Source organism: Strongylocentrotus purpuratus, unplaced genomic scaffold (assembly GCF_000002235.5).
Source record: "Strongylocentrotus purpuratus isolate Spur 01 unplaced genomic scaffold, Spur_5.0 spur5_contig_847, whole genome shotgun sequence".
NCBI classification, from domain to species: Eukaryota; Metazoa; Echinodermata; class Echinoidea; order Camarodonta; family Strongylocentrotidae; genus Strongylocentrotus; species Strongylocentrotus purpuratus.
The window spans coordinates 778,978-803,139 of NW_022145554.1; the positions used below are offsets into that span (position 1 = coordinate 778,978).

The following is a 24,162-nucleotide window of genomic DNA, read 5'->3' on the forward strand; positions in this document are numbered from 1 at the left end:
TTTTCATCTCTGATAATTGTCCTTTTTTACTTTGACAAGCTCTTTTTCTTTTCTAATAAGACCAAACCTCTCTCGCATTGATGGTTAATATAATTATATTACTTAGTTAAAGGTCTTTTCAGCCTTTCATTAGATTGTGCTGAAAAACCTATCACAATTTTTGTTTTCCTTTTTGTCATAAGTTGCGTCATTCAACGGCAAAATCACCGTGCACGCTCATAAAGATTAAGCACCTTTATACGTTGCTCGAAAACGTAATAACTTAGCTGCAGAACGATCGGCTTAATTGCCTATTTTCCTTCGACTCCGCCATGCAGGACACATACTCACAGATTATGCCTGCTTGAGTTAAGATTTACTTTGATAGGAAAGATAGGAAGGAGAAGCACATTAAGTGAGAGGCCAAACAACATATGCCTACTCAGGCGTATTTCATAAAAAATACTAAATTGAGAGTTTTATAAGCGTACTAAATAGAGGCGATTGACGCATACTGGTCGACCAAATTATCAAAATATGGTAGCAATGGATGACTGAAAGCGTTTCATGGATGCTATGGATGACGCCTTTTTAGATTTAGTATTGCGATCACAATCATGACTTGACATTCAATGTAGATGAAAAAGACAGTTAGATGTTGCCGACTGTTATTTTATCTCTGATTTTTTTCTCCTTTCTCGCCTGCTTCGGCATCCCTCTCAATGCCGTCACACTCCGCGTCATGGTGAAACGACGTCGCAAAACGAGCACGCAAATCTTCATCATCGTTCTGGCGATGACGGACCTTTTCGTCTGCGTCTCTATGCCGTTGTTATGGTTTATTTTCACCCCGACGAACATGTTTTTGACGGATATTTCCTGCATTACCATAACCTTCGTCTCCATCGTCTCTCTGTTCCAGTCGTTCTTTATCGGCGCAACGATTGCGCTGGATCGTTACTTTCTGATCTGCCGGCCCCATAGCCGATTTATGACGACGCGTCGCGGAATCGCGATCACGGTGGCCTGTTTCCTCATCTCTCTCGTCCTGGCGTTCGTAATGTCTTATTATACCAAGGCTAAGTTGCACGATCACGACGTTTTTCAATGCACTGTTCCAAATGGATATATCGGACTTGCGCTTGAAACAATCATGATCGCCGTAATCGTGGTTTGTGGTGGTCTAATCGTCGTATTGTATTGGAGGGTTTACCGTGCACTACGTCAGCAGCGTCGAATCAGGGTAGAGAATGACTTGAACATTCCATCTAATCATGGACAAAATGGAGAATTTTCGATGACACACAAAGATTCAACGAGAACCGACATCGAAACAGCATCCTTGAAGAACACAGAGACGACTAGAATCAAAACCGCAGTTACTTCACTTTCCAAAAAAGTTGCAACTTCGTTGAAGTCCGAGAACGGCACCGAAATTGGCCGATGTGGCGCACTTGAGTCAAAACGTCATGACGACGTCGAAAACGTGATTCATGAATCCATCTCCACACTCGAGATCGATACCGTCCACGACGTCGGCACATCGAGAGCCCGGCTGCCTCCAAATTTACAAGCGGCAACCGATTCACCATCTAAATCTAATGTAGGCGTTGTCTTAACACGCCATCAAAACGCCCACATCGGCGATGCGGCTCGACCACCGATTCGCCTCACACCTGCCGATCGCCAGGCGACCAACATGATGCTGGTCATCACTGCAGTATTCGTCATCACGTGGATACCGGCGATCGTGGCCACCATGGTTCCTGCGACGGTATTGGTGGAGATCGCCTCGCGGAATAACCATCTTTATCTTTTCGTCGTTTTTCTCAAGCACACCGTTTACATCAGCAACGCCGTCAACCCTCTCGTATACGGATTCATGAATACTCGATTCAGGAAAGAATGCTTGAACGAGCTAAGTTGCCGCAGGTCCTGTAGGAATCACTAGTCATTTTAGATTAAAAACAATAGCAGGTTATGTTATTTATGTTTTGAAGAGTTGTGCATGGACTAGTATTTTTCACGCGAAGTTTGTTTCACCTCACTAGGGTCAGATGGAATAATAAGTTAATATGGCTGAACGCGTCACAAAAATATATGTAATATGTATAATAGCTACAAAGTTTTCATTTGAAAGGGGATGTCAGACCGAACTGCCAAACTTCCCTTTGACCATACGAATTTGAATGACGCTTTGACGAAGTCGATTACAAAATTACGACATTGATTCATGCAACGTTGGTAGCCGAGCTAGATGACGAACTTGATTTGACTTAGACGAAATTGGAAGCAAACTGATGAAATTGGTTGGATTGGACAAAGTTCGAAGATGAATGACCAAAGACGAAATAGGCTATGAGATGTTTAAGTTTAGTAAGTTTCGAGACGAAATTGAATGAAAAACTAGATTTTAATTCGTCACGAGGACGAATAAGGTGGTCTGCCTTCAAGTTATATAGACATGTAAACAATGATGATCTTAATGATGATCATGATGATGATGATCTTTATAGTAATGGTGATGACGATGATGATGAACATCACAATCATGATGATGTTGATGATCATCATCAACAGACCATGATGACATCAGACTGAAAAAAATGAGAGAACATTTAGATAGTATATAGTCTCAGCTACAACATACTCCAAAATCAACAAAAATCAAGCCGAAATAACGGCGATATTGCTCGCAAAAGACAAGAATGTAGAATCCAGATTTGAGAAAAAGTCATCTCCCATAAGGATTACACGCCAAAAGTAATGGATCAAGTGATAATAGGGTAATATTAAAGTAAATATGGTTGTTTATTACATTATTTGCGATTGTACGTGTTTTAATATTCAAAGGAGATGGTACAGTGAAAGGTCAAAAAGAAAAAAAAGTGAAGAAAAAAAATTGTTGGAAACGCCCGGACTCGAACCAGGGACCTCGAGGTCGGAAGTCAAGTGCGTTACCGATATACCAAAACATTTCCAATAGAGATTACACGTAAACGGAAAACTGAATTCTCAAATCCCACTTTGTAAGTGAAATATGAGCATGATCCCGGCATCTGATCGAAAAATAAAGGGCACACTTGTGATAGCTTATTGTCTCAGCTACAACATACTCAAAGCTCAGCGTAAACAAAGATACAACGACGGAGATATTGCTCGCAAAAGACGAGAATGTAGAATCCAGTTTTGAGAAAAAGTCATGTCCCATAGAGAATACACGCAAAATGTAAAAAATTGACATGCCTCCTTTAATCGCAAAAATACGCCATAATACCATTGTCCAAATGAAAATTCGTGGTGACTGTATTTGTAGAGAATATTCTCAGGTAGAACATATCAAAATTTGGAAGAAAATTGATCAACATTTACAAAGATACAATCAATTTTCCAAAAATATTCTGACGGCATAATATGCAAATTGAAATTATGAGTTTGGAGGCCATTATGATGACGTCATGAGTTAATTGAGGGTCAAATGACACATGAAATCATATCTCCAACTCATGCTTTTTCCAACCATGATATAAAAGTTGGGGTCAATTGACTTTCTGAAGAGCTATTTTGATTTTTAAAATGGGATGTTTTTGATCAAATTTGCATTATATTGCCCATAGCAGCCCGCGCGGATTTTGAACTTTGACGCGCGCTCACGGCCTTATAAAAGGTCAAGAGTGACTGAAATTAATGTAAATTGTCATTTACGGTAAGAGGAATCTAAATCATGTAAAAAAAAATGAATTTGACCTTTTCCGCGCGTTGTGAGCGCGCGCAACGCGCGCGTGGACACATACGGACGGAAAATTTTGAAATGCTTAAAATGACCTAATTCGTACTCTCCTTTAATAGTAAAGTGATTTTGAGCATTTTTAAATTTTGACGCGCACGTACGCGCGCGTCATGACCTTTATGTGACCTATGATGACATGACCTTTTGACCCTTGACCTGAAATATATGTGATATGGATATGAATGACCTTTGCTTATGCATCATGAAGATATGATGGATAACGTGATTTCACAAAATGGCGCCTGGATGACGTCACGATGACTTGATGACCTTGAAAATGTTCCTGTCACGTCTCATGACAATGACCTATGACTGTGCCAAAATTGAATGAAATTGACGAAACCGAACTTGAGTTATCCTAGGCACAAAAAAGTGTAGGAAATAAATAAAAATAAAGAATAATAATAATAATAAAGAAAATTCTGACGAAAACAATAGGTGATCTGTTTTCAACAGACCACCTAAAAAGTATGAAATTGAATGAAAAAATTTGACGGGAAACCTATACCTTAGTTTACTGTGATCAGTGTAGCTCTTCAAGAAATTTACACTTTGCTTATAGGCTTATAGCATCACTGCTTTGCGACTAAACAGCAAGTCTTTTTGAGAATGAGTAGTATTTCGTTCGTTTCCATTTTAAGGTCACACTGATTATGACTTGTTATTCATATAAGCCACCAACGTTTGGTAGAGTTTTTTATACGCCCAATTAAAAATGTGATTGCATGCAACTCTCCTTTTTTCCATTCCTTTTTTAGTCGGAAATCAGTCTAAAGAAGCAAGGGGGTTAGCCCCTCCTAACTGATTCCCGACGAAGAAAAAGAAACGTGACCTTATTCAAATATGTTAGTGGTATACGTTCATTACGCAGTTGCATCAATTCATTTAATTTTGAAGATATTTTGCTTTAAATTTGTGAAATGTTCCTTGCTCGCTGTTTTTTATTTCTTGTTGTGAATCAATAGGGCTTCATGGAGTTTACTGAAAGAAATACAGTGTTGGGTAACTACAAAGATAACTTGTTGTTGGTTAAAATCTAACCCAATATTAAATGATAGTATTAACAAAATTGGTTAAAATTTACCGAATGATCTATACATTTTACTCAACAAATATGCATGTTCCCCTTTTACCCAACACGAATGATTTTTCATTTCTATGAACCCTTTTTTAGATGTTATATGAAGTCGTCATCAGTTAAGATAGTAAGGAAAAGAAAGAAAAACAAATGGTAATCCAATGCTTGTAAACCTTTACTACCTGTTGCCGACGATGCGTCATTTTGCTGGCGTAGGGTTGCGCCAATGACAGGTTGACGCTGTCTTTGTCACGCTTTGTAAGAGTGACTTAATTCGTATTCAAATGAACAGTGCAAAGACTGCGTTGAATAGAGCTCATGCGCTAATTTCCTTCATTAGACTTCATTAGCCCAGGGAATCACGCAATTGAATAACGTCTCGGGACGGCCATGCATTATGGCTCAAGGCATGGGCACACAGAGGATTTTTTTATGTTGGGAACCGGGGTAAAATGCAATAAATTATTGAAAATTTATTGCTTTTTTTTTTTTTTTTTTTTTTACCCTACCCTAGCCCCCGCTGCGTACAGTCATGGTTCAGTGACAAAGCAATGGCCTCGAAATTATGAGGCCCCAGGATCAAAACCGTGTCGATGTGCTATATTAGTGCCCTTTTGTAGGGCATTAATCCTCATTGCTGTCATTTATGACTTAAGGGCGTGGGTCCCCTAGGTGATAAGCATAGTAGCATACACATGCTTTAGTAGTCACGCAAAACACACAATGGCAAATTAATATTCAATAAAATCTGAGAATGTATACTATTATCTAGATCTATTATTTCAAAATTATTTTGAAAATAATTCCATAAATTGGGGTAAAAAAAAAAATTCCACCGTTATGAGCGACAGTGTAGGTCATAATTGGCCTTCAAAATTACAGGCTTCAATCGCATTGATTCACTCAACACGCTTTTGGGTTGAAGACAGCGCAGGAAAATATATTTAATATGCAGCAAAGTCACTTCCTCTTAATTTCAGCACTCCTGTTTTCCGCTTCAATCTGCAAAACGGTTGCCATATCAACGCTTAGCGTCTGCTCGTCGTGTGAGACATATAACACTTATAACCAAGGATTTCAAACCAATTTCTCATATCGATCCAGTAAATCATTGTCTTTCCTTCAAATTTTGTTCAGCAAAAAGAGCAGAGGTTTGTTTTTCTACTGCCTTTGAACGCACCATAAGCTGGGTAGAAAATTACTTTCATTTATTATTTCAGTGAGATATGGTAACGAAGATTTTTGAGAGAAATAAGTAAGTCAGGGGTGATTTTATTAACCTATTGTATTTTATACACCTCATAGAAACCATGATCATATTACGTTTTTAGTCGGGGGTTTTAGGTACTGCAATGCTCACAATGTGCCTAATTTAATTTTGTCTTGGAATTTTCGAGTCTTTTCGATCGTGTTTTTAATATGAAAATTTACACAATTTGACTCTTTGAGATTGAGTAAGACCATGTCATTTGTTATCATGTGTATTTTATTTCAATTGTAGATCTGTTCCCTTAGATTTATTGCAAGAATACATTTTATATTGCTTTATTTTTCTACTCTTCAGTGTTTTGATGCCGTATACACCCCCCCCCCCCCCACAAATTATATATTTTCGCCATTTATTGCAAAAGAAATAACAAAATTATGAAATAGCAAAGTCTAGAGATTGTCTTCATGTAGCTGAGGTATTCGCATTACTTTATTTATTTTATTTTTGTTGGGGGTGGGGGTCGCACTAGTCCTTATTGGCATAACTTGACAAAACTACATGAGACAGACTGGGGTTTGTATGACCCCCTCTCCACCAGAAAAATGGGGGGGGGGGGGGGAGGTCTCAAATCTCGCAAACACATTTCCGCTGATGGCATAACCATTTTCTTCTCGTAGCATTATGGTGTTATTGTGATCGATACTTGCGTTAATTTTTACGCCTCTGATAAAATGCAATTAATATCTTTACAAACAATATGAAAACTCATTCGCATTTTCAGATTAAATTATTAAACGAAGTAGGTCATCTCGTTTTGATAAGATCCCTCGTTGCGCGAATGAGAAGAGTTAACTTGATATCAATAATATCAATACCAATAAAAATAAATAAAAAATAATAATAATAATAATAATAATAATAATAATGATAATGATAATAATAATAGTGATTTTTTTTTTAAAGTACCGAGGATAGCCTGTGTTCCCCGAGAACTCACTGAGCTGCGCTGCCCATGACACAAACCAACAACGAAAATTTCAAAGACAAGTTTGACAGAACAAGGTGTTTTTAAATGCGTACTTAAAATGAGAAATGATGGCATGATGAAAAAAAGATATTCAAGGACGGTGCTTTATTGGGGTTAATTTTGTTATTGCTCATGATAAATTCATGATTTTTCTTCGGGTAAAATATTGTGATGGATAGTCAATAAGTGCTCTTGCTGAGAATAAGACAATAATACAATATCCCACCTCATTTCCATCGCTTGTATATGATATCCTTCATAACAGTATTGAATAACCGCTGTCAATTAAAACAAAATTTTCCCCTTAGACTTTATTACGTGAAAGCATTAACAAAATGATCCTTAGCTTTTGCCAATTTCCTGCCTTTATAAAGTATTTTCTGTTAAAATCATTAAAAGTATGTCTTTGAAAAAAATTGTCTAAAATGAAGTATAGAAACATGTTGTTATCAATGTGGATTCGAAGCACTGGCGAAGCGCCTACAGTGATACGTTTGTACTTACCCCTCCCCCCCCCCCCCGAATGAGCAAAGTTGTTACTTTATGAAAGAGACAGAAAGAGGGTGATAGAGAGAAAGAGAGAGAGAGAGAGAGAGAGAGAGAGAGAGAGAGTAGCACAGAGAGAGGTGGACAGACAGACAGACAGCCGGGGACAGCAAAAGAGGGGGAGGGGGAGAGAGAAAGAGAGAGAGAGTAGCACACAGAGAGGTGGAGAGACAGACAGACAGCCGGGGACAGCAAAAGAGAGAGAGAGAGAGAGAGAGAGAGAGAGAGAGAGTAGCACAGAGAGAGGCGGAGAGACAGACAGACAGCCGGGGACAGCAAAAGAGGGGGAGGGGGAGAGAAAGAGAGGGATAGAAAGAAATATAAAGGAAAATAGTGAGAAGCCAAGCCCGCCCCTACTCTCTCCACAATCCAGTTTTCAGAATCTCCCCTACTCCTTCAAATCACTTTTCACCATCACTGTGTGATAACCTTTTGTTTTTTTCAGAGACCCGTGGCTAGAATGGTGTTAATGTCCATTAGGCGCGAATCACCCACCCTCTAAAAGGTGACAAATCTCAAATTAATAAATGGAAGCTACTCTCCGGATAATACTCCCACACCAATTTATCTTTTTTAATATCTACAACTTCCAAGGCACGTACGTGTGTTTGACCCTTAGAAATAATCCTCTTAGAAAATGAAACTCCTTCAATCCAAAGTGATATTTATCCATTAAATTTTCATAAGTGACCCAGAAAGATAAAAAATTCTTTATACTTTAAAAAATTCAAGATAATCTCCATAACGCTCCAAGGCACGTACGAGTGTTTGACCCTTGGAATAATCCTCTTAGAAAATGAAAGTCCTTCAATTCAAAGTTCAAACGTGATATTTATCCACTAAATATCCATAAGTGACCCAGAAAGAAAACAAAATTCTTTACACTGTAAAAAATTCAAAATAATCTCCATAATGCTTCGTTATCTCTCTTTTCTGTCTGTCTGTCTGTCTCATTCACTCTCTCTTTCTTTCTCTCTCTCTCTCTCTCTCTCTGCCACCATCTTCCTCCTTTGTCCATCTCTAAGTAACCAGACATTTGACACACACTCCTCTCATAGATCTTTTTACAATGAATATATTTTACAATCCCCCTCCCCCTCCTCTCCCAGTTCTAACTCCACTCTATTCATACAACAAAACAATAGAATACATTTCATAGGATCTTTAATCTAAAATAATCTTCAATGGAGCGAGAAACAAAAGTACATTTAACACTGTGTTCAAAATATCAAAGGGGGAAAAGGAATTAAATTGACAATAATCATTGATTTGAGAAGAGAATAAAGCCAGATGTAGCACCTACAATGTAGATTATGTCATCTTGACTTCTCAAAGTTCTCAAACTATGGGGCAAATTACTGTGCTCTGGAGAAGAATGTCCTCTCCAACATCTTGAAGAAGCAACATGTCTTCTGAATTCTCTTATTCTCATATAATTAATACAAAAACCACCTGGTTAATAATAATAATAATAATAATAATAATAATAATAATAGCCTAATAGTCCACTCCAAATTTTATTAAACCGAAATGGAAATTCTTTTTGCCCAATTGATCGTGAGCCCGGCAGCCACAGAGCAGCGCCAGATCGACGTTGCTCTATCCCTTATTGTTGAACGCCAAACAAGGTAGCAACAACTCCCATTTTTTAACGTCTTTTGGTATGACGTGGCCGGGGTTCGAACCCACGACCTCCCGGTTGTGATGGGGACGCTCTACTGACTGAGCCAACACTCCGGTAGTAGCCATTGGGTTATAACTTTCAATCCATCATAATTCACATTTTCATTTCTGATCTTCCTTTCCATTATCCAGTCTCCTCTTAAAGGGAAAGTCCACCCCCAAAATAAGTTTGTTTCGATAGAGGCAGAATAATAAGAAAATCAGGTGAGTGAAAGTTTGAGCAATTTCTGAATGAAAATAAGAAAGTTATGAATTATTGAAGTTGTGATCAATCAAATACAAATGGGCAACTCTGTGACTTATTATACGAGCTCTCCTTCATTTGCTTTGTGCATAATATTCCATAAAATCATGTTTTCTTCATTATTGATGACGGAATATATATTTGTTCCTTGCAGGGGGAGTATAGAAACATATTTGCAATTATTATATTTAGGGTGCATGTATGGTTGAAATTTTTCTTGAGGGAAAATGAAAATTTTAGATTTTTTTAGTACTGAGCAAATGGAAGTTGAGCTCGCATGATACGTCATAGAGTTGCCAATTTGTGTTTGATTGATCACAACTTCAAAAATCCTAACTTCCTTATTTTTAATCGGAATTTGCTCAAACTTTCACTGACTTGTTTCTCTCATTTTTCTACTCCTATTAAAACTAACTTAATTTCAGGGTGGACTTTCCCTTTAATAAAGAAAAAGATATTTCTAGGGCTTATTTTCAGGGGATCAAATTAAAGCGCCGATGATACTGTTCCTGGGGGTCAATCGAAAAGTTGCTTGCGATACTGTTTAAAGTGGTCTTCGTCTTCCATCATCATTAAATATCTGTTACCGGTCCTTCTTTTTACCCAGTCTACTCATGAACCATCGGTTGGTTTGGTCTCTATCAAGGCTTATTAATAGGGACCACATCAAGGTGCAGCTGATGATACTACTCATAAGTGCTCAGAGTCTAGGTGTCATCCAGGAAGTGGCACCAGGGCCCTGTCTTACATAGAGTTGATATCAATCGCAACTATGTACATAAGAGATAGGAGACTGCAAACTTGCGATTGATTGGGGGTCTTGCGATTGATTCAGATCAATCGTAACTCCAGAAACTTCTTTCCAGTATCCATTCTCCTAATATGAATCATTTTTGTTGATTAAGTCTCTACCGCCCTGAGGCTTACTGACATCGAAGTGCCTCTGTCGATACTGTTAAAAAGGTTTTATCAAGGTAATGGTGCCAGATCTTCTTTCTACTATCCATTTGCCTTAAAAATGATTTCTGGTAAGTCTCTTTTGTCCTTTAGCATTGCTGCCTGGAGGGATGACATCGAAGTGCCTCTGATGGCACTGTTCGAAAGATTTATTGAGGTAATGGTACCAGATCTTCTTTCCCCTATCCATCCGCCTGATAAATGATTTCCATTAAGTCTCTATTGTCCTTTAACATTACTGCCAGGTAGGATGACATCGAAGTGCCGCTCATGATACTGTTCAAAGGGGTCATCAAGGTAATGACGCCTCTTCTTCCAGAAGCCAGAGGTCATCCTGTCCAGCATCTTAGACTGGGTCTTGTTGCAGAAGACGTGTTGCTTCAGTCGGTACCTGAAGAGGATGAATAACATGATCATATGCAATAGCACATCTCATACTCTCAAAAGTGTTCAGAAAAAAAAAAGTGGCCTAACTTAGTCTAACTCATACCTGCCAACCTGAGACAAGAGAAATTAGGAGTAAATTTTTCTGGATGGACTACGAGGTCGCGAACCACCGAAGGATTGGGGTAGTAGCCCGTAGATTGGGGGGGGGGGGGTACACAGGACTTTAGGGTCTGTTTTTTTTTCTCTCCATTTTAATGGTGCAAATGGGCCTTTTCCTTCAACCTTTTCGCCCCACACATAAACAATTTTTGAAATGTGAACACTCACAAAACTACATGTTTCACTACCCACCTCAGTTAGGAGCCCTATTTTGCAAAGGTATATAGTAGTAGTAATCCAAAATAAATCCGAGGAAGTCCGGTAAATAACAAGCTTCCACGATCGCAGTCATCGCACAAGCATTGAAGAAAACACGCCAATGTATACAGTGTTTATGCACGGCGTATCAACTGCACATGTAATATAAATACACGTGGGCTATACGCAGGTATGAATAAACATCCCCAAATTGCTGATGTGAGATGCTTGTAGGATACTTTACAGGACAGAATGGACATTTTGCCATTGAAAATGGCGGACGCACACACAAAATATTAATTTAAAAAAATTATTAAAAAAAAAAAAAAAAAATTAAAATTAAAAAAAATCGGAGTTTTGAGGCATGCACTCGGAATTCGGAGTTGGTATGAAAAATGCGGAGAAACTCCGCCTAAATCGGGGTGGTTGGCAGGTATGCTAACTGAAGGTCAAAATGGTAGCCCCTAGGTTCCATAAATTATAACTTACAGTAACTATGAGACAAATTCTAAGTTTATTTGGTCATGAAATGAAAATGAGTTTTCATTATTAGAATGTATACCATTTAGTTGGTTCATTATGGTTTTTTGTCGAAATTAGGAGGTTGACTTTTGGCATGCCGTACATCAGTGGGCTAACTTCGGTGCATGTTGGGGTTTAAACCCTTACCTAAATTTGGGCAGCTTTTGAGAATATAGGCCACAACGGGGTATAAAATTACCCATCAAAGATTATTATGTGAATAATGAGATAATTTTACCCCCTCAGACAATCATCCCTGCCCCCCCCCCCTAACTTCTGCATTTATTAAAACCATCTGATTGTCAGGGTAGACTTCCCCTTTAATGAACAGAGGGGGGGGGGGGGGGGAGATAATTTTCTGGAGGTGGGGGTAATTCTCCTAGGGGTATTTTTCAGGGGTGGGGGCAATTGTCCTCGGGGGGAGTAAATTTCCAGGGAGGGGGGGGGGTAATTTCTTCCTTATACAGATGATCATTACTCATTCTTAATATAGATCTGTATTCCTGATACAATCTTCAGAATTTCTACCACCAATAAGTCAAGAGACATTGTTGAGATTGTGAATAGCCGATACTGGTATACTGAATAGATGCTGTAGAAAGGCTTTCTATTACATGGCAAGGTTGAACATTTCCAATCACATTTTCTCATACATTTAACTAGAGTAGAGCATATTGAAGTTGCTAAAAGGAGGTCATATACTGAACATATATTCAACATTTCCAATCACATTTTCTCATACAAGTAACTAGCGTAGAGCATATTTAAGTTGCTAAAAGGAGCAAACCACTCAATGGCTTTTAAATTGCACTTTACTGTAATATGCTTTATGTGTCTGCTCTTTTGCCAAACCACTTATAAACTGCATGAAAACATGCTTTAAATGGTCATATTTTCCCCAATGAAAGGGACTCCCACTAACGTAGATATTTTTTGTTCAATACGAGCAGAAGTGAAAGAAAAGCTGAAGGACATTAATACAAAGCCGTGCACGTACGAGTGCGTAAAGTAGTCTGCCGGTACTCACAAGTCAATTTATGTTCATCGAGAGAGCATTTAAACGTACAATGTCTCTTCATAGAAGTAATATTTTAAAGCTCATATATTTACTATAGAATAGCCATATGGAGCCCCTAGTATACAGAAATAAAATATTTGTTGGTGATTGATACACTGTAAGGTATGTAAATTTAATTTTAAAAAAGGGGGCACATGTCTTTTGCTCCCCCCCCCCCCCAAAAAAAAAAAGAATATCACAGACAGGGGCATCAAGCCTGACTGACACTCTGTTGCACGACAAGAATTGAAGGGATGATTCGAGACTGTAACTTACCTGCGTCTTGGTGTTTTCTTCCACAGTTTCTTGGCCCTTCCCGATTGCGGTCTCACCCACAGACCACTGGATAATAAACAGAGCATTTAATATTTACTTTTATTATTTATAGAATTCAATGTTTGCAGCCGGGAAGAGTTCCTTAAAGGTAATATGTCCCATTTGCAGGCCAACAAATTGAAAAGGTTACAAATTCCAGTACCACTCCTCTGTCCAATTCTGTAGAACTTTGTATCTTGATCTTTCATTTACATCTTCTATATGTCCATATCCTTCTCTTTGCTACAACATATGTATTTCCCCCTTAATTTTCTATTTCTACCTCTCTTCATTATTTTCTTCATTTTCCACCCACTTTCATCTTCCTTTCCCTTCATTTTTCCTTTTCTGTATCTCTTATTCACATCCTTCATCTCTTGAATCAAACACATGTTATCTTTTCTCTTCATTATCCAAATAGAAAATATTAACATTTCTTATAATAAACTTCTAAATTCAGCGGAGAACATTCAACATCCCTTATAAATAGAAAAATTCACTCCTTCCCTCTTCTCCCTTACCCCTACTCCTAAATAAAGGTTCTTGATTGCCCTCGGAACCCTTGAATCGCATAGCACCAGAAATCAACCTACCAGTCAAGTCTGTAGAATCTGTCAATCACTGCGTGAACAGTCTTCTTCTTGCCTTTGCTGATACTGTATCGTACCACTGTCCTGTGGGGCTGATGGGCTAACACTGGAGACGTGACCATCATCTGGTTTGTACTGCTGGAAAGGAACACAAAGCAATACATGACAGAATATAGAATACCGGTAATGATTCCAAAGAACTGATGAATCAATCATATGTCATCGACAGATGCACATAAAAGGGTCATTCCATGAGGTTAGCGGCAAAAAATATAACGAAGTCCATGTAACATGAGATAATCTACTAAAAATGGATTTTATGCAATGAATATATAGAGCATTGCCCTATCATTCCTGTTTCAGTTGCTTCTCTAAAAAATATTTGTTTAATATGTGATTCTTTTATGACAGTGTTACATGGACATCAAATCTAAATAGCATTACACGTTTTGGGTCTATAATATTGATTCACCATGAAACTATAGTACTTCCAAACATAGTTTGTTATGCTTATTATGCTAAACTCAATTTGAGCAAAGATTGTTATAGTTGATAGGAGAAACAATTTCTCACTTCTGGTATGTCACAAAGATTGCTACAGCCCATTCAATTTTGTTTAAATGATACTGGAAACTATTGCACGCTTTTTCTATGAAAAAAAAACAGGGGATAAGCTCAGTAAATGAATCACACATGACCGTCTTTGACCAATCATTTGATTATGATCTACGAGTGAATTGAATAAAATAAAATATGTGCTTCACTAAAGTAGCCTATCATTAGTTACATAATTGGGATAAATATTTACATTTCTTTGTTGCTGAATCCTCCAGTGTACCTGCTACAAATCAAACTCGAGAAGGATCTTGTCTGGATCTGACCTCCAATGGGACCTGGACCTGGGGCTTTGAGACTTAGACCAGTCAGTCTGGAGCATATCCTGGAGAGCTCATCACCTCTGCAAGGACCCTGCTGAAGGGCAGCGGGCTGGTGGAGGGGTGCAGAGGTAAGGCCTGTCAAGGGTGCAGAGGTGACACATCTAATGGGTGTGGTCTGTGGTGATGAACCCAAAGCAGGAGCTACAGCTTTGTGAATGTTCTTCTGATTTATACATCTGGTGCGACATGGAGTGGAAGCTGGTGACAACAGATTCAAGTGGATTCGTGGAACTATCAGGCATAAGGAGAAAAAAATTAGATAACTTATTAACAACAGTGAAAAAAATACTCGGGAGCTCTGGGCGAAATAGCTCCCGAAATGCCCAAAAGAGCCCCCAAAACAGAAAATAGCCCCTGTAAATTTGCAGAGTTCAATGCAAAACAAATTTTAGAGTGTTAATTTTATGCAGACAAGCTTGAAAAGTAGCCCCCGAAAAATAAATATTAATTTTTTCCCTGATAAACAAATAAGTCAAAGAAAAAAGTACGTACTTCAAATTCTGAGTAATTTATGAATATATACAATAAAATGCACAAGTATTAGAACTTAGAATGTTTACAGTTTTTGATTCTCCTGTTGAAAAACACAACTTCTGGGGATCGTTTCATGAAACCAAGTCCATGACATTAATATCTTTGTGAGCGACCTACAGAGATGTCAGGAAGCAGAAAACTTACTTCACAAAGCGAAAAATATATGTTTTTCTAAACTATTGGCTATAAAGATATAGATCTAGAGTCTAGAAAATCTACATTTAGTCTTTGCCAGGTCCAGGAACCATCAGATTTTGACATGAATTACCAAAAGAGATTTGGAGTCACAACACGAAATTGTCACAGAAGTTGTCACTCATCTAATATTCTTGATCTTGGCAAAGACAGTTTTGAGAAACATCAACCTGATTCTAAGCAGAATGCATGTGCAGACCCCCCCCCCCCCCCCCCCCCCCCGCCCCAAGGAGCCGCGCCAAGCCAGCGGCAGCGCGTCCCCGCCGTCGCCCCCCAATCACAATCACACACATGACTTGCACTCAGATCAGGTAGACACATATTTCGGAGCAAATAAACAACTTTTAACCCACATCACCCAGACCAATTAAATTCATAGCTAATATGGATCACATCATCACACTATTACATTATAAAATAAATGCATGATTCGAAAAATTATCATTTCATTTTACCTAAACTTGCAGCAAACACTCTCATGGAGGCTGCCATTTTGTTAGACTGCCCTCTCGTGATTTCAATGTAAAACGATCATTATTTTCAGTCGCGCGAAAATTGGTAGAGCTCTCGAGCTGAGGCCAAGGAAAACATTTTTGTTTTGTTTAGCTAAATTACCGCCAACATGAGTGAAGAAATTGATGAAAGCTTGGAAAATGAATTCTCAAGTGACGAAGAGGAGGTCGAGATGACGGCTGCAGATGTTCTGCTAAAGCTGGAGGAGGTGATTATTTCTTTATTTTCTTGTTTTTCGTCAAGTCTACTGAAAAGTGAACGAAAGTCTTTGCGTAGCACGGCCCTTGGCTCAGGCATCGGGTTCTAAGCCCGGGCCGCTCGCTCAGCGAGAGCTCGAGAGCAGCAAGCTCAAGCTGACAGATGGATACATCCCGATTCCTAGTGTTTTAATGATATAAATCCTACAAAAGTGTAGAGTATTATTATAAACTTACTTTAGGCTTAGCCAGGCTAGGCCTAGGCAAGGAAGGGTGTTCATGGGTTTTATATTTATAATAATGATTCATGAATGATGAATAATGATAAATCTGTCGTGAAATCTTCTTCTTCTTCTTCCAGTTAAGTACAGCCCGCCATTGGTGTATTATCGTACTTATGCTTGTCGAGTGCCCAGATGAATATAGACCGGATTTTCTGTCTCTTTAGTTTGTTAAGCCTCTTATTTGGGCAGGGTCGAGCCGACCCTACCCAAATAAGAGGCTTAACGAACGAAAGAGACAGAAAATTTGGTCTAAGAAAAGCAGGCGCGTAGCCACGGGGGGGCACGGGGGGCACGTGCCCCCCCTAAAATTTCCAGGATCGGTTGAAATTTTGTAGACCCCTTTTTTTGACCTCGATCGATTACATGTATGTGCCCCCCCAAACATCAAACTCTGGCTACGCGCCTGAAGAAAAGTAAGATGAAAAGTGAAAGTAAAATCTTGTGACTTCATGTGAATAGTGAATGTGTGTTGTCAAATTCTAACACTTTAACAGTAACACTAACAGTCTCATATGTCATAATTCAGATCATATTTAACTGTAATAAATTTTGACTCCCAAGATAGTAGAGCCTGTCATGTCAGTTTATATCTTTTTCTTTCTCTTTCTCTTTCCTCTTTATCTCTTTGTAACCTCTCCATCTGTGTACGCCTTTCAATTCCTGCCTATTCTCTCTCTCTCTCTCTCTCTCTCTCTCTCTCTCTGTGGACAGGCCTGGTTAAATGAGAAGTTTGCTCCTGATCTTCTGGAGAGCAAGGTAGAGATTGTGGAATGTATGCTGGAGCAGCTTCAACAGATGGAGGAGAATGTCAAAAAATGCAAGAAAGGAGATTTTAGGATTATTGTTCACAAGATGGAGGTATGTATTGTGATCTTTTGATAAAACACATATTTTTCAAAATGAATAAATATAAGGTATTGTTTGAGGAACAATTACAATTTAGTAGAGTTATCAGAAAGAGAAACATTTGATTCCATGTAAATTAAACTAATTTCAATTTGTTATAGGTATTTAACGTACACTGTAAGTGAAAAAAAAGTAAGTCCTTTTGAAAAATGATGCATACAGATTCTAGATTGATGTGTAAGGTTATTCGATATAAACTCATAATATGAGTGGATAAATTGGTGCATTTAGCAAGAACTCAAATGCAAATAAACACTGTACCGATACATGGAAGCGCTACTCTGGGGCCCTATTAGCATTTTGTTAATTTTCTCCATTGTTTGTTTCTATACAGATTGACAGAATAAGATATGTCTTAAGTAGTTACCTGAGGATACGACTGAGAAAGGTAAGAAATAATAAAACAAGGAAAATCGGTTTAACTGTGAATTATATGAAATAAACTTCTTTTTTTTAAGGGGGGGGGTTTCTTACTTCTTATAAAGTCACAAACATATGAAGATAAGTAGAAAAGGAGGTGAAACTAGCAGAAATCAAAAGATTTTGATAGGTGATTTTTGTCATATCTTGGTTATTACATGATAAGCTGCTAGACTGCTAGTACATACAGTTTATCATTATCATTAATCATTGTGGTGGTCAGTTATTTGATATGATATGAACTCTTTTTTTTCTTTCTATTTTTTCCATTCTTTTAAATTTAAAATGAGTTCATGTGCCACTTAATTATTTTTAGAAAACAAATGTAGAAGTTTGTCCATCTCATCATAATATTCATTTTCATTTTCAACAAATGAAGTGCAATGCCACTATTTCACCTCCCCTCTCTCTCTCTCTCTCTCTCTCTTCCCCTCTCTATCTCTCTCTCTCTCTCTCTAACATTCTACAGATTGAGAAGTTTGTCCATCACACACTCCACAAGGAGTCGACCCGAGGTCCAGATGAACCAAACATGCTGTCACCAGAGGAATTCACATTTGCGAAGGAGTAAGAAAAAAAAACACCTTTCATTTATTACTTTGTTGTACAGAAATGTTGGATGTGCGAGGTTTAGTGCAACTGTATGATGGTAACCCTCTTGGCGTGGATGGCACACAGGTTGGTGTCCTCAAAGAGGCCAACTAGGTATAGATTTGCAGGTCTCCTCTTAAAGATAAAGTTGAGTTCAGGGGGGTGTTTCACAAAGATCCTAAGTTGAACTTATCTCTAAGTTGGACTTAAAAATTATGGAAAGCCATTAGCATCTTTGAAAATATTTTGTAAAAGTTATTTTGAAAGGCATTAATTGTTTATTCAAATCATCCATATTGTCTATCATCAAGGAGATTTCATGTTCTGGATGTGGAAATCATAAAAAGTCTAAAATACTTGAATTTCTGCTTTTGAATATATTTCATTTTAAGACTCCAATGGCTGTCCATAATTTTTAAGTCCAACTTAGAGTTAAGTTCTACTTAGGATCTTTGTGAAACACCCCCCTGGACTTCTGGTCATCTAATTGCATTGCGAAAGAAACGGTGTGGAATCGATCAGAAAAGTTGATCATGAAGCATATTAGTATTTGTGTGAACTGCAAGGTTCTGGAGTCATCAACATGATGAGAAATTTGGTCAAGTCTTGGTAAAGTAACAAACACTGTACATAAAAAGATGTATATGGGACTACCCAGACATGTGGCATAACAATCTGGCCTCAGTTTTAAACTGTTACTTGTCATATTTAGAATATGGAGGCATTTGAAGAGCCATGCTTTTCAGGGAACATTTTTTCTCTGATGTTCTTCCACATTTGCATAACAACAATAAAAACATTCACAAAATATTTTTCACCTCTCTTTAAATTATGTTGTCACAGTATAGATATTTTGTGCCTGTCTGATGTGCTATGGAAAACCATGTTAGCTCTGATGTTGGTTTGTGACATGTCATTTTTGTCAGTATTTTTCACGATTTGAATTTGTTTAGTGATTTGAATTTGTTTAGTGTGTGAATCAGAGACAATCAAGAGATTTAGTAAACGGAATAAGCTGTTTATCTCTATCATTTCCCTAAAGAGTGAATGCACTATTGTAGCTAATTGCACCCTCCATATAACAAACAATGCCTAATCAGTACCTGTTGATCCCCCATGGTCCCCTTTTTCTATTCTTATGTTAATTGAGAGCTGATTTGATGACATAACCACCTGTCAGTGACCATGCTTGGAGGTCTAATCCCTCCTGGCCAAACTAGTGCAGACAGGCATTAAGAATCAGAAGGTCATTAAGTCTGTTAACGTATGTAAGTTAACACCCATCTGGCTTCAAACTGTTGATACGATGGGTAACTTCTTGTCCAAAGCAACATGTCAATCAACCCTTCAACCCTTACTTGTCTTTTATGGAGGGGGCTGCATTTACTAGATATCAATATCAAGTCCCTAAATCAATCACAAGTTTGCAGTCTCCCATCTCTAATGTACATAGTTGCGATTGATATCAACTCTTTGTAAGACAGGGCCCTGGATGAGATCACTCTTATTTTTTATGACTTCTATCAATATTCTTTATTTTTTTCTCCAGATTTGCAGAGAGCTTAGAGTCCAATTCAAACACAGTTGTGCTGCGACACATGCCCCCAAACCTGCAGAGCCTTGACAAACAGAAGCTAGGTGAGTATACAGACTTAGTTTTATTTCACTTTCTTATTGGGAGGGAGGGGAGGCGTGTGAGCATTTCAAGACTTGCATGTCTTTGTGTGTTATGTGAAAAGTTACAGCTGAATGTTCCTGTGCACCAATCATTTCAACATCATGCCTTTCAATATTGTCCTCCGAGTCTGAAAGGGATTGGGTAACCTTTTCCCAGATTTAGCTCATGCTTCAATGATAATTATAAACCTTTTGGTCAGTCAGGAACCCCATGACTTTTATCAAGATATTTATGAATGGAAATCGAAATCGAATTTTGCGTTTTCCTAACAGTTTTCATAACACTACAGTCTATTGGGGAAAACAAGTACGGTATGGTAAAACTGGTCACTCAAAAATTTTAAATTTTTTTAGGCACTTCTTAATCGTTTTGAGGTGCGATTTATTTTAGGACTTCAATATTACGCCATATCACAGACACTGATAACACATAGGGCCTTGCATCTCAGATTTAACATTATTAAACAATGCCTTTAAGCAGACCCTTAAAATCTATGTATTCCTTTATTTGATGTGGGCTAATAATTTCATTAATTATAAAATAGGCTTTCAATAGTGTTTTTCTAGTTCTCAAGGCCAAGCTTCAGAGCTACACAGTTCATTTGCGCCATTTTTTTTCAATGACTCTAATTTTATTAGAATATACTTTCTCTCAGCCCAATCTGGGACGTGTTTTACACATGATTTGAATATGAAGAGCCAAATGGGATGCCCAAAGTTTTTCCTGACATTTTAACAAAGTGTGACACTGTGACTGTATTTCCGATGATCTCAATTAAATTGTAGCCAAAAATACAGTTTGCATTAAAACGGTGATAAGGTTAATCTACATCTGCATACTTCATCTTTAGCTTATGCAATTAAAAGGATTTGAGAATCCCATTTAGCTCCACATATTCAAGTCATTTGTAAAGTCATGCGTAACTTTACGCACAAATTTATGAAACCCCCTCCCCCCCCCCTGGACTCTTACGCCTTTCATCAAGTCATTGATTGTAAGCCTATTGGAATATGCCTTTACTATTTTCTTCCTAGTTCCCAAGCCCAACCTGGACAGCTATGTATTCCTGAGAGCCAACGAGAGGCAGGAGCAAATACTCATAGAACCAGAACTAGAGGATGAACAGAAGTAAGTCCATGAAAGAGAAAGTTGACTATGATTGTATTATGAAATACATTTTTAGAAGTTAATGGTAAAGGTTGAATTTGTAATATACATTTATAATGATAATTTTGTACATTTAATATTATACAGTTTTTAAATCACCGAAGAGACATAGCATTGGCTTATTTTACTAAAAAAAATCATAAGTACGGTAGTGAAAAGCTCTGCAAGCAGATTATATAAGAATGCATATATATATCATCGATTTTGGTATAGAGAGTTGAACTGTGGCTCATGAATATACCTATCACATGAATATTAAGAATATGAGAGTATTTCAAGAACTTAAAGTCTTTCTTGTGCCATGTATAGTTTTGGGTAATTTAACTCAAAGTCATTTATCTTTGTTGTGTGGCCCGTCTTGCTTTACAAGTAGTACTTAGTTAAATAGCAGACTTGTCTGATTCCTCACAAAAACCCTCATTATAAATGTAGAATCTGAAATTCATTGTGTCTGTTTTGCTTTTCCTTTATCTCTATGTGCCAGTGCTGAAGTAGTCGACATAGATGCCGGTTCGCAGTATATCATGAGATATCGACCGATGGGATCTCTCGTTGCCAGCGGAGCTGTTTCTCTTATATGAGGGGTCTGTTGGAGCAACAGCGTTGATTTCTCTGAACATTTGTGAAACAGACTGTGAATGAACATCTTTATGGACTTGATTGTTGCGAGATGCAGTATGAGTTCATATCAGCATGACTGGAAATGCTGGACTTCATTGCCGCATCCAGTAAGGTCCCGCAAAAAACGGTACTTAGGTTATGCCATGAGGATACAAGCATTACCAAAATTTCCATGTCCATATTAATAGTACAGTCACGTCAACCCTGCACTATGGACATCGCTGACTTGGTGGGAAATTTTGGCTAAATTAGTCAAGATAGCTGAATGGTTCGCAAATTCTTGTGTGAATATTTGCCTTGTCTTGTGTATATCTTATAACAGTAATAGACAGTGAAGTCGTAAACAGGTTTCCTTGCATAATTTGAATACTGGGACACTGCTAATGTTTAAATTTCACAGATAGGACATACATGACATATTCATAATTCCTGCGATGTTCTACAGAATTTGATGTTGGCTGCTAAAGGGGCATAGTATCTTTAAAACTGTACATCTTTTCCTGCCTTGGCCTGGACACTAGTTACTGAGTCACTTTAATGTGTGTACAGCCGTTACATATAGAGCATTTTTGAGGATTGATACAAATAATGCATGCATATGAGTTAATTATATGAGCTATCTGCACTCGAGTTGAACCTGTATGCATCTATCGTATGAAGCCGGACAGCTTTGTATGATAGGTGTATAATAGCCTCAACAAGAGCTAGTAGAGCATGTATTAAACAAATGAAAACATGCATCACTTGTTTCATACATTAAAACTCCTAGATCCTTGTCATTTGCTCTAAAAAGAACTCATTTCAAGATTTGTTTTGTGTCATTATAGTTGACAAATAAATCCAAAGTGTACATTAGTGCTGTGGTCAAATGTTTAACCGTCCAGTATCCGACCGTCCATGGCACTATCTGTTTGCAATTTGACAGTTTTGTTTTCCCGTTTTTGTTTTGTATTGTTTTTGTGGAAATATCTGTGATGTTACAACACTAGTGTACATGCAATAGGCTTACCTTCAAGCCACATGGATGTAAGCACTAAGCACACTAACCTCTCCAGGTGTTGTGCAGTGCTACACAAGTATAGGCCCACACATAGTACAAGTGGACTAACCTATATGAGCACTGCTGTGCATACATGTAGCTTACTCAAAAATCATTGGATAGTACTGGAAATTATTGCAAAAATTTTACCCTAAAAATATGTGGGATAACCTTAGTAAGTGAATCACAAGTGACTGCATTTTACCAATCATTTTAGTAGGTTCTAGGAGTGAGTTGCATAAAATACTAGGATTGCACAGTTTATTCCATATGCTCATGATACAAGTATGTGACTTGGACGAGAAAAGAAAACAATAAAACTTTATAATTTTGTACTGATGGGTGTATAGTCATTCTTGTTTTAGTGTAAAACGTTTTTGTCTAGAGTGGGAACGTGTTCTAAAGCAGTGAGAACACTGCTATGAAACAAACATGTTTTAAAGCCACACTGTACTACTTGTAGCTACTTGCTCCCTCTATATAGAAAACAATGCCTAAGTGGTGCCCGTTGGTCCCCCATGATCCTCTTTTTCTTATGTTAATTGAGAGCTGAGTTGATGATATAGCCACCAGTCAGTGACCATGCTGGGTGGTCTAATCCCTCCTGGCCAAACTATTACAGATGGACTTTAACTGTAGTTTTACCTGTCCTGCTTCATTTTCCATCTATTTTTGTTTTTTTATAGTTTTTATGTATAAAGGTTTCCATAATTATAACAAGGCGATTTTCTCAGCCAAATGAAGTTAGCTATAGGCCCATTTACACAGCCAAAATATATTTTTTTAAATCGTAAATGTTTGGGGCTGCTATTTGCAATACTGGAAAAACCCTCTGTGTTTGCTCGTTCCGATTCTTTGGTGAGTTAGTTTGCATGCTCGATTTGTTCGCTGCTCTGCATGCAAATGCACAGAGGAAAGGAGAGTCATGTGACCAAAAAAAGATATTGTACCAAACTTTCCAGAGTGGGCATTTACACTGCAACAATCTGAAATTTTGGCAGGCATTAAAAAAACCACACTCCAGAGGTGGATTATTTTTTTCAATTTTGTTTTGTTTTTCCTTGTTTTTGCGGGTAATTTGCTAATCAACTATCGATGAAACACCAGAAGTTGAGCAAAAATCCAAAAAAACTGCTAGCAATGTAAATGCAGCTATAGACAAGGTTTCTCTGTATATGATTTTGCAAGATCTCAATTAAATTTACCTGTTTTATGAAAGTTTTCAAAGTAGTTTACATTAACCTGTCATATACACAATATTGAATGTTCACTTTAATTTTCTGTTGGCAAGTTTGGGATTCTTTAGAGCCTTGTCAGGAGATTACAAAAATAAAGGT

At 37.8% G+C, this 24,162-nt stretch overlaps 3 protein-coding genes across 4 annotated transcripts; 2 read left to right on the forward strand and 1 right to left on the reverse strand.

Moving 5' to 3' along the window:
* The first annotated feature begins 1,276 nt into the window (after positions 1 to 1,276).
* Positions 1,277 to 1,930, forward strand: LOC115926885. The gene has a single exon (XM_030992487.1). It carries the CDS (start codon positions 1,277 to 1,279, stop codon positions 1,928 to 1,930), a length of 654 nt encoding a protein of 217 aa, XP_030848347.1.
* Positions 1,931 to 9,988: 8,058 nt separating this feature from the next.
* On the reverse strand, positions 9,989 to 15,914 carry LOC115927159. 2 transcript variants are annotated; one of them, XM_030992629.1, is made up of 5 exons: positions 15,865 to 15,914; positions 14,551 to 14,911; positions 13,746 to 13,877; positions 13,114 to 13,179; positions 9,989 to 10,905 (listed from the first exon to the last, which is right to left on the reverse strand). In XM_030992629.1, exons 1-5 carry the CDS (start codon positions 15,899 to 15,901, stop codon positions 10,734 to 10,736), a joined length of 768 nt encoding a protein of 255 aa, XP_030848489.1. In that variant the 5' UTR covers positions 15,902 to 15,914; the 3' UTR covers positions 9,989 to 10,733. The 2 variants fall into 2 exon arrangements, with proteins under 2 accessions (XP_030848489.1, XP_030848485.1); XM_030992625.1 differs by having other exon boundaries at positions 13,746 to 13,880.
* A 43-nt stretch (positions 15,915 to 15,957) lies between these two features.
* LOC115918856 (DNA replication complex GINS protein SLD5-like) lies at positions 15,958 to 23,164 on the forward strand. Its single transcript, XM_030992635.1, has 7 exons — positions 15,958 to 16,130; positions 17,115 to 17,261; positions 17,644 to 17,697; positions 18,199 to 18,296; positions 19,870 to 19,958; positions 21,033 to 21,126; positions 21,650 to 23,164. The coding sequence occupies exons 1-7, from the start codon at positions 16,032 to 16,034 to the stop codon at positions 21,744 to 21,746; spliced, it is 678 nt and encodes a 225-aa protein (XP_030848495.1). The 5' UTR covers positions 15,958 to 16,031; the 3' UTR covers positions 21,747 to 23,164.
* The last annotated feature ends 998 nt before the right edge of the window (positions 23,165 to 24,162 follow it).

Coding starts and splice junctions, on each gene's coding strand:
- LOC115918856 (XM_030992635.1), top strand. CDS start 16,032: ATGAGTGAAGAAATTGATGAAAGCTTGGAAAATGAATTCTCAAGTGAC. Junction 18,297..19,869: donor GAATTCACATTTGCGAAGGA/GTAAGAAAAAAA, acceptor TTTTTTCTCCAG/ATTTGCAGAGAGCTTAGAGT. Junction 21,127..21,649: donor GAACTAGAGGATGAACAGAA/GTAAGTCCATGA, acceptor TCTATGTGCCAG/TGCTGAAGTAGTCGACATAG.
- LOC115927159 (XM_030992625.1), bottom strand. CDS start 15,901: ATGGCAGCCTCCATGAGAGTGTTTGCTGCAAGTTTAG. Junction 13,180..13,745: donor AGATTCTACAGACTTGACTG/GTAGGTTGATTT, acceptor TTTATTATCCAG/TGGTCTGTGGGTGAGACCGC. Junction 10,906..13,113: donor AAGAAAACACCAAGACGCAG/GTAAGTTACAGT, acceptor CATCCTCTTCAG/GTACCGACTGAAGCAACACG.
- LOC115926885 (XM_030992487.1), top strand. CDS start 1,277: ATGACACACAAAGATTCAACGAGAACCGACATCGAAACAGCATCCTTG.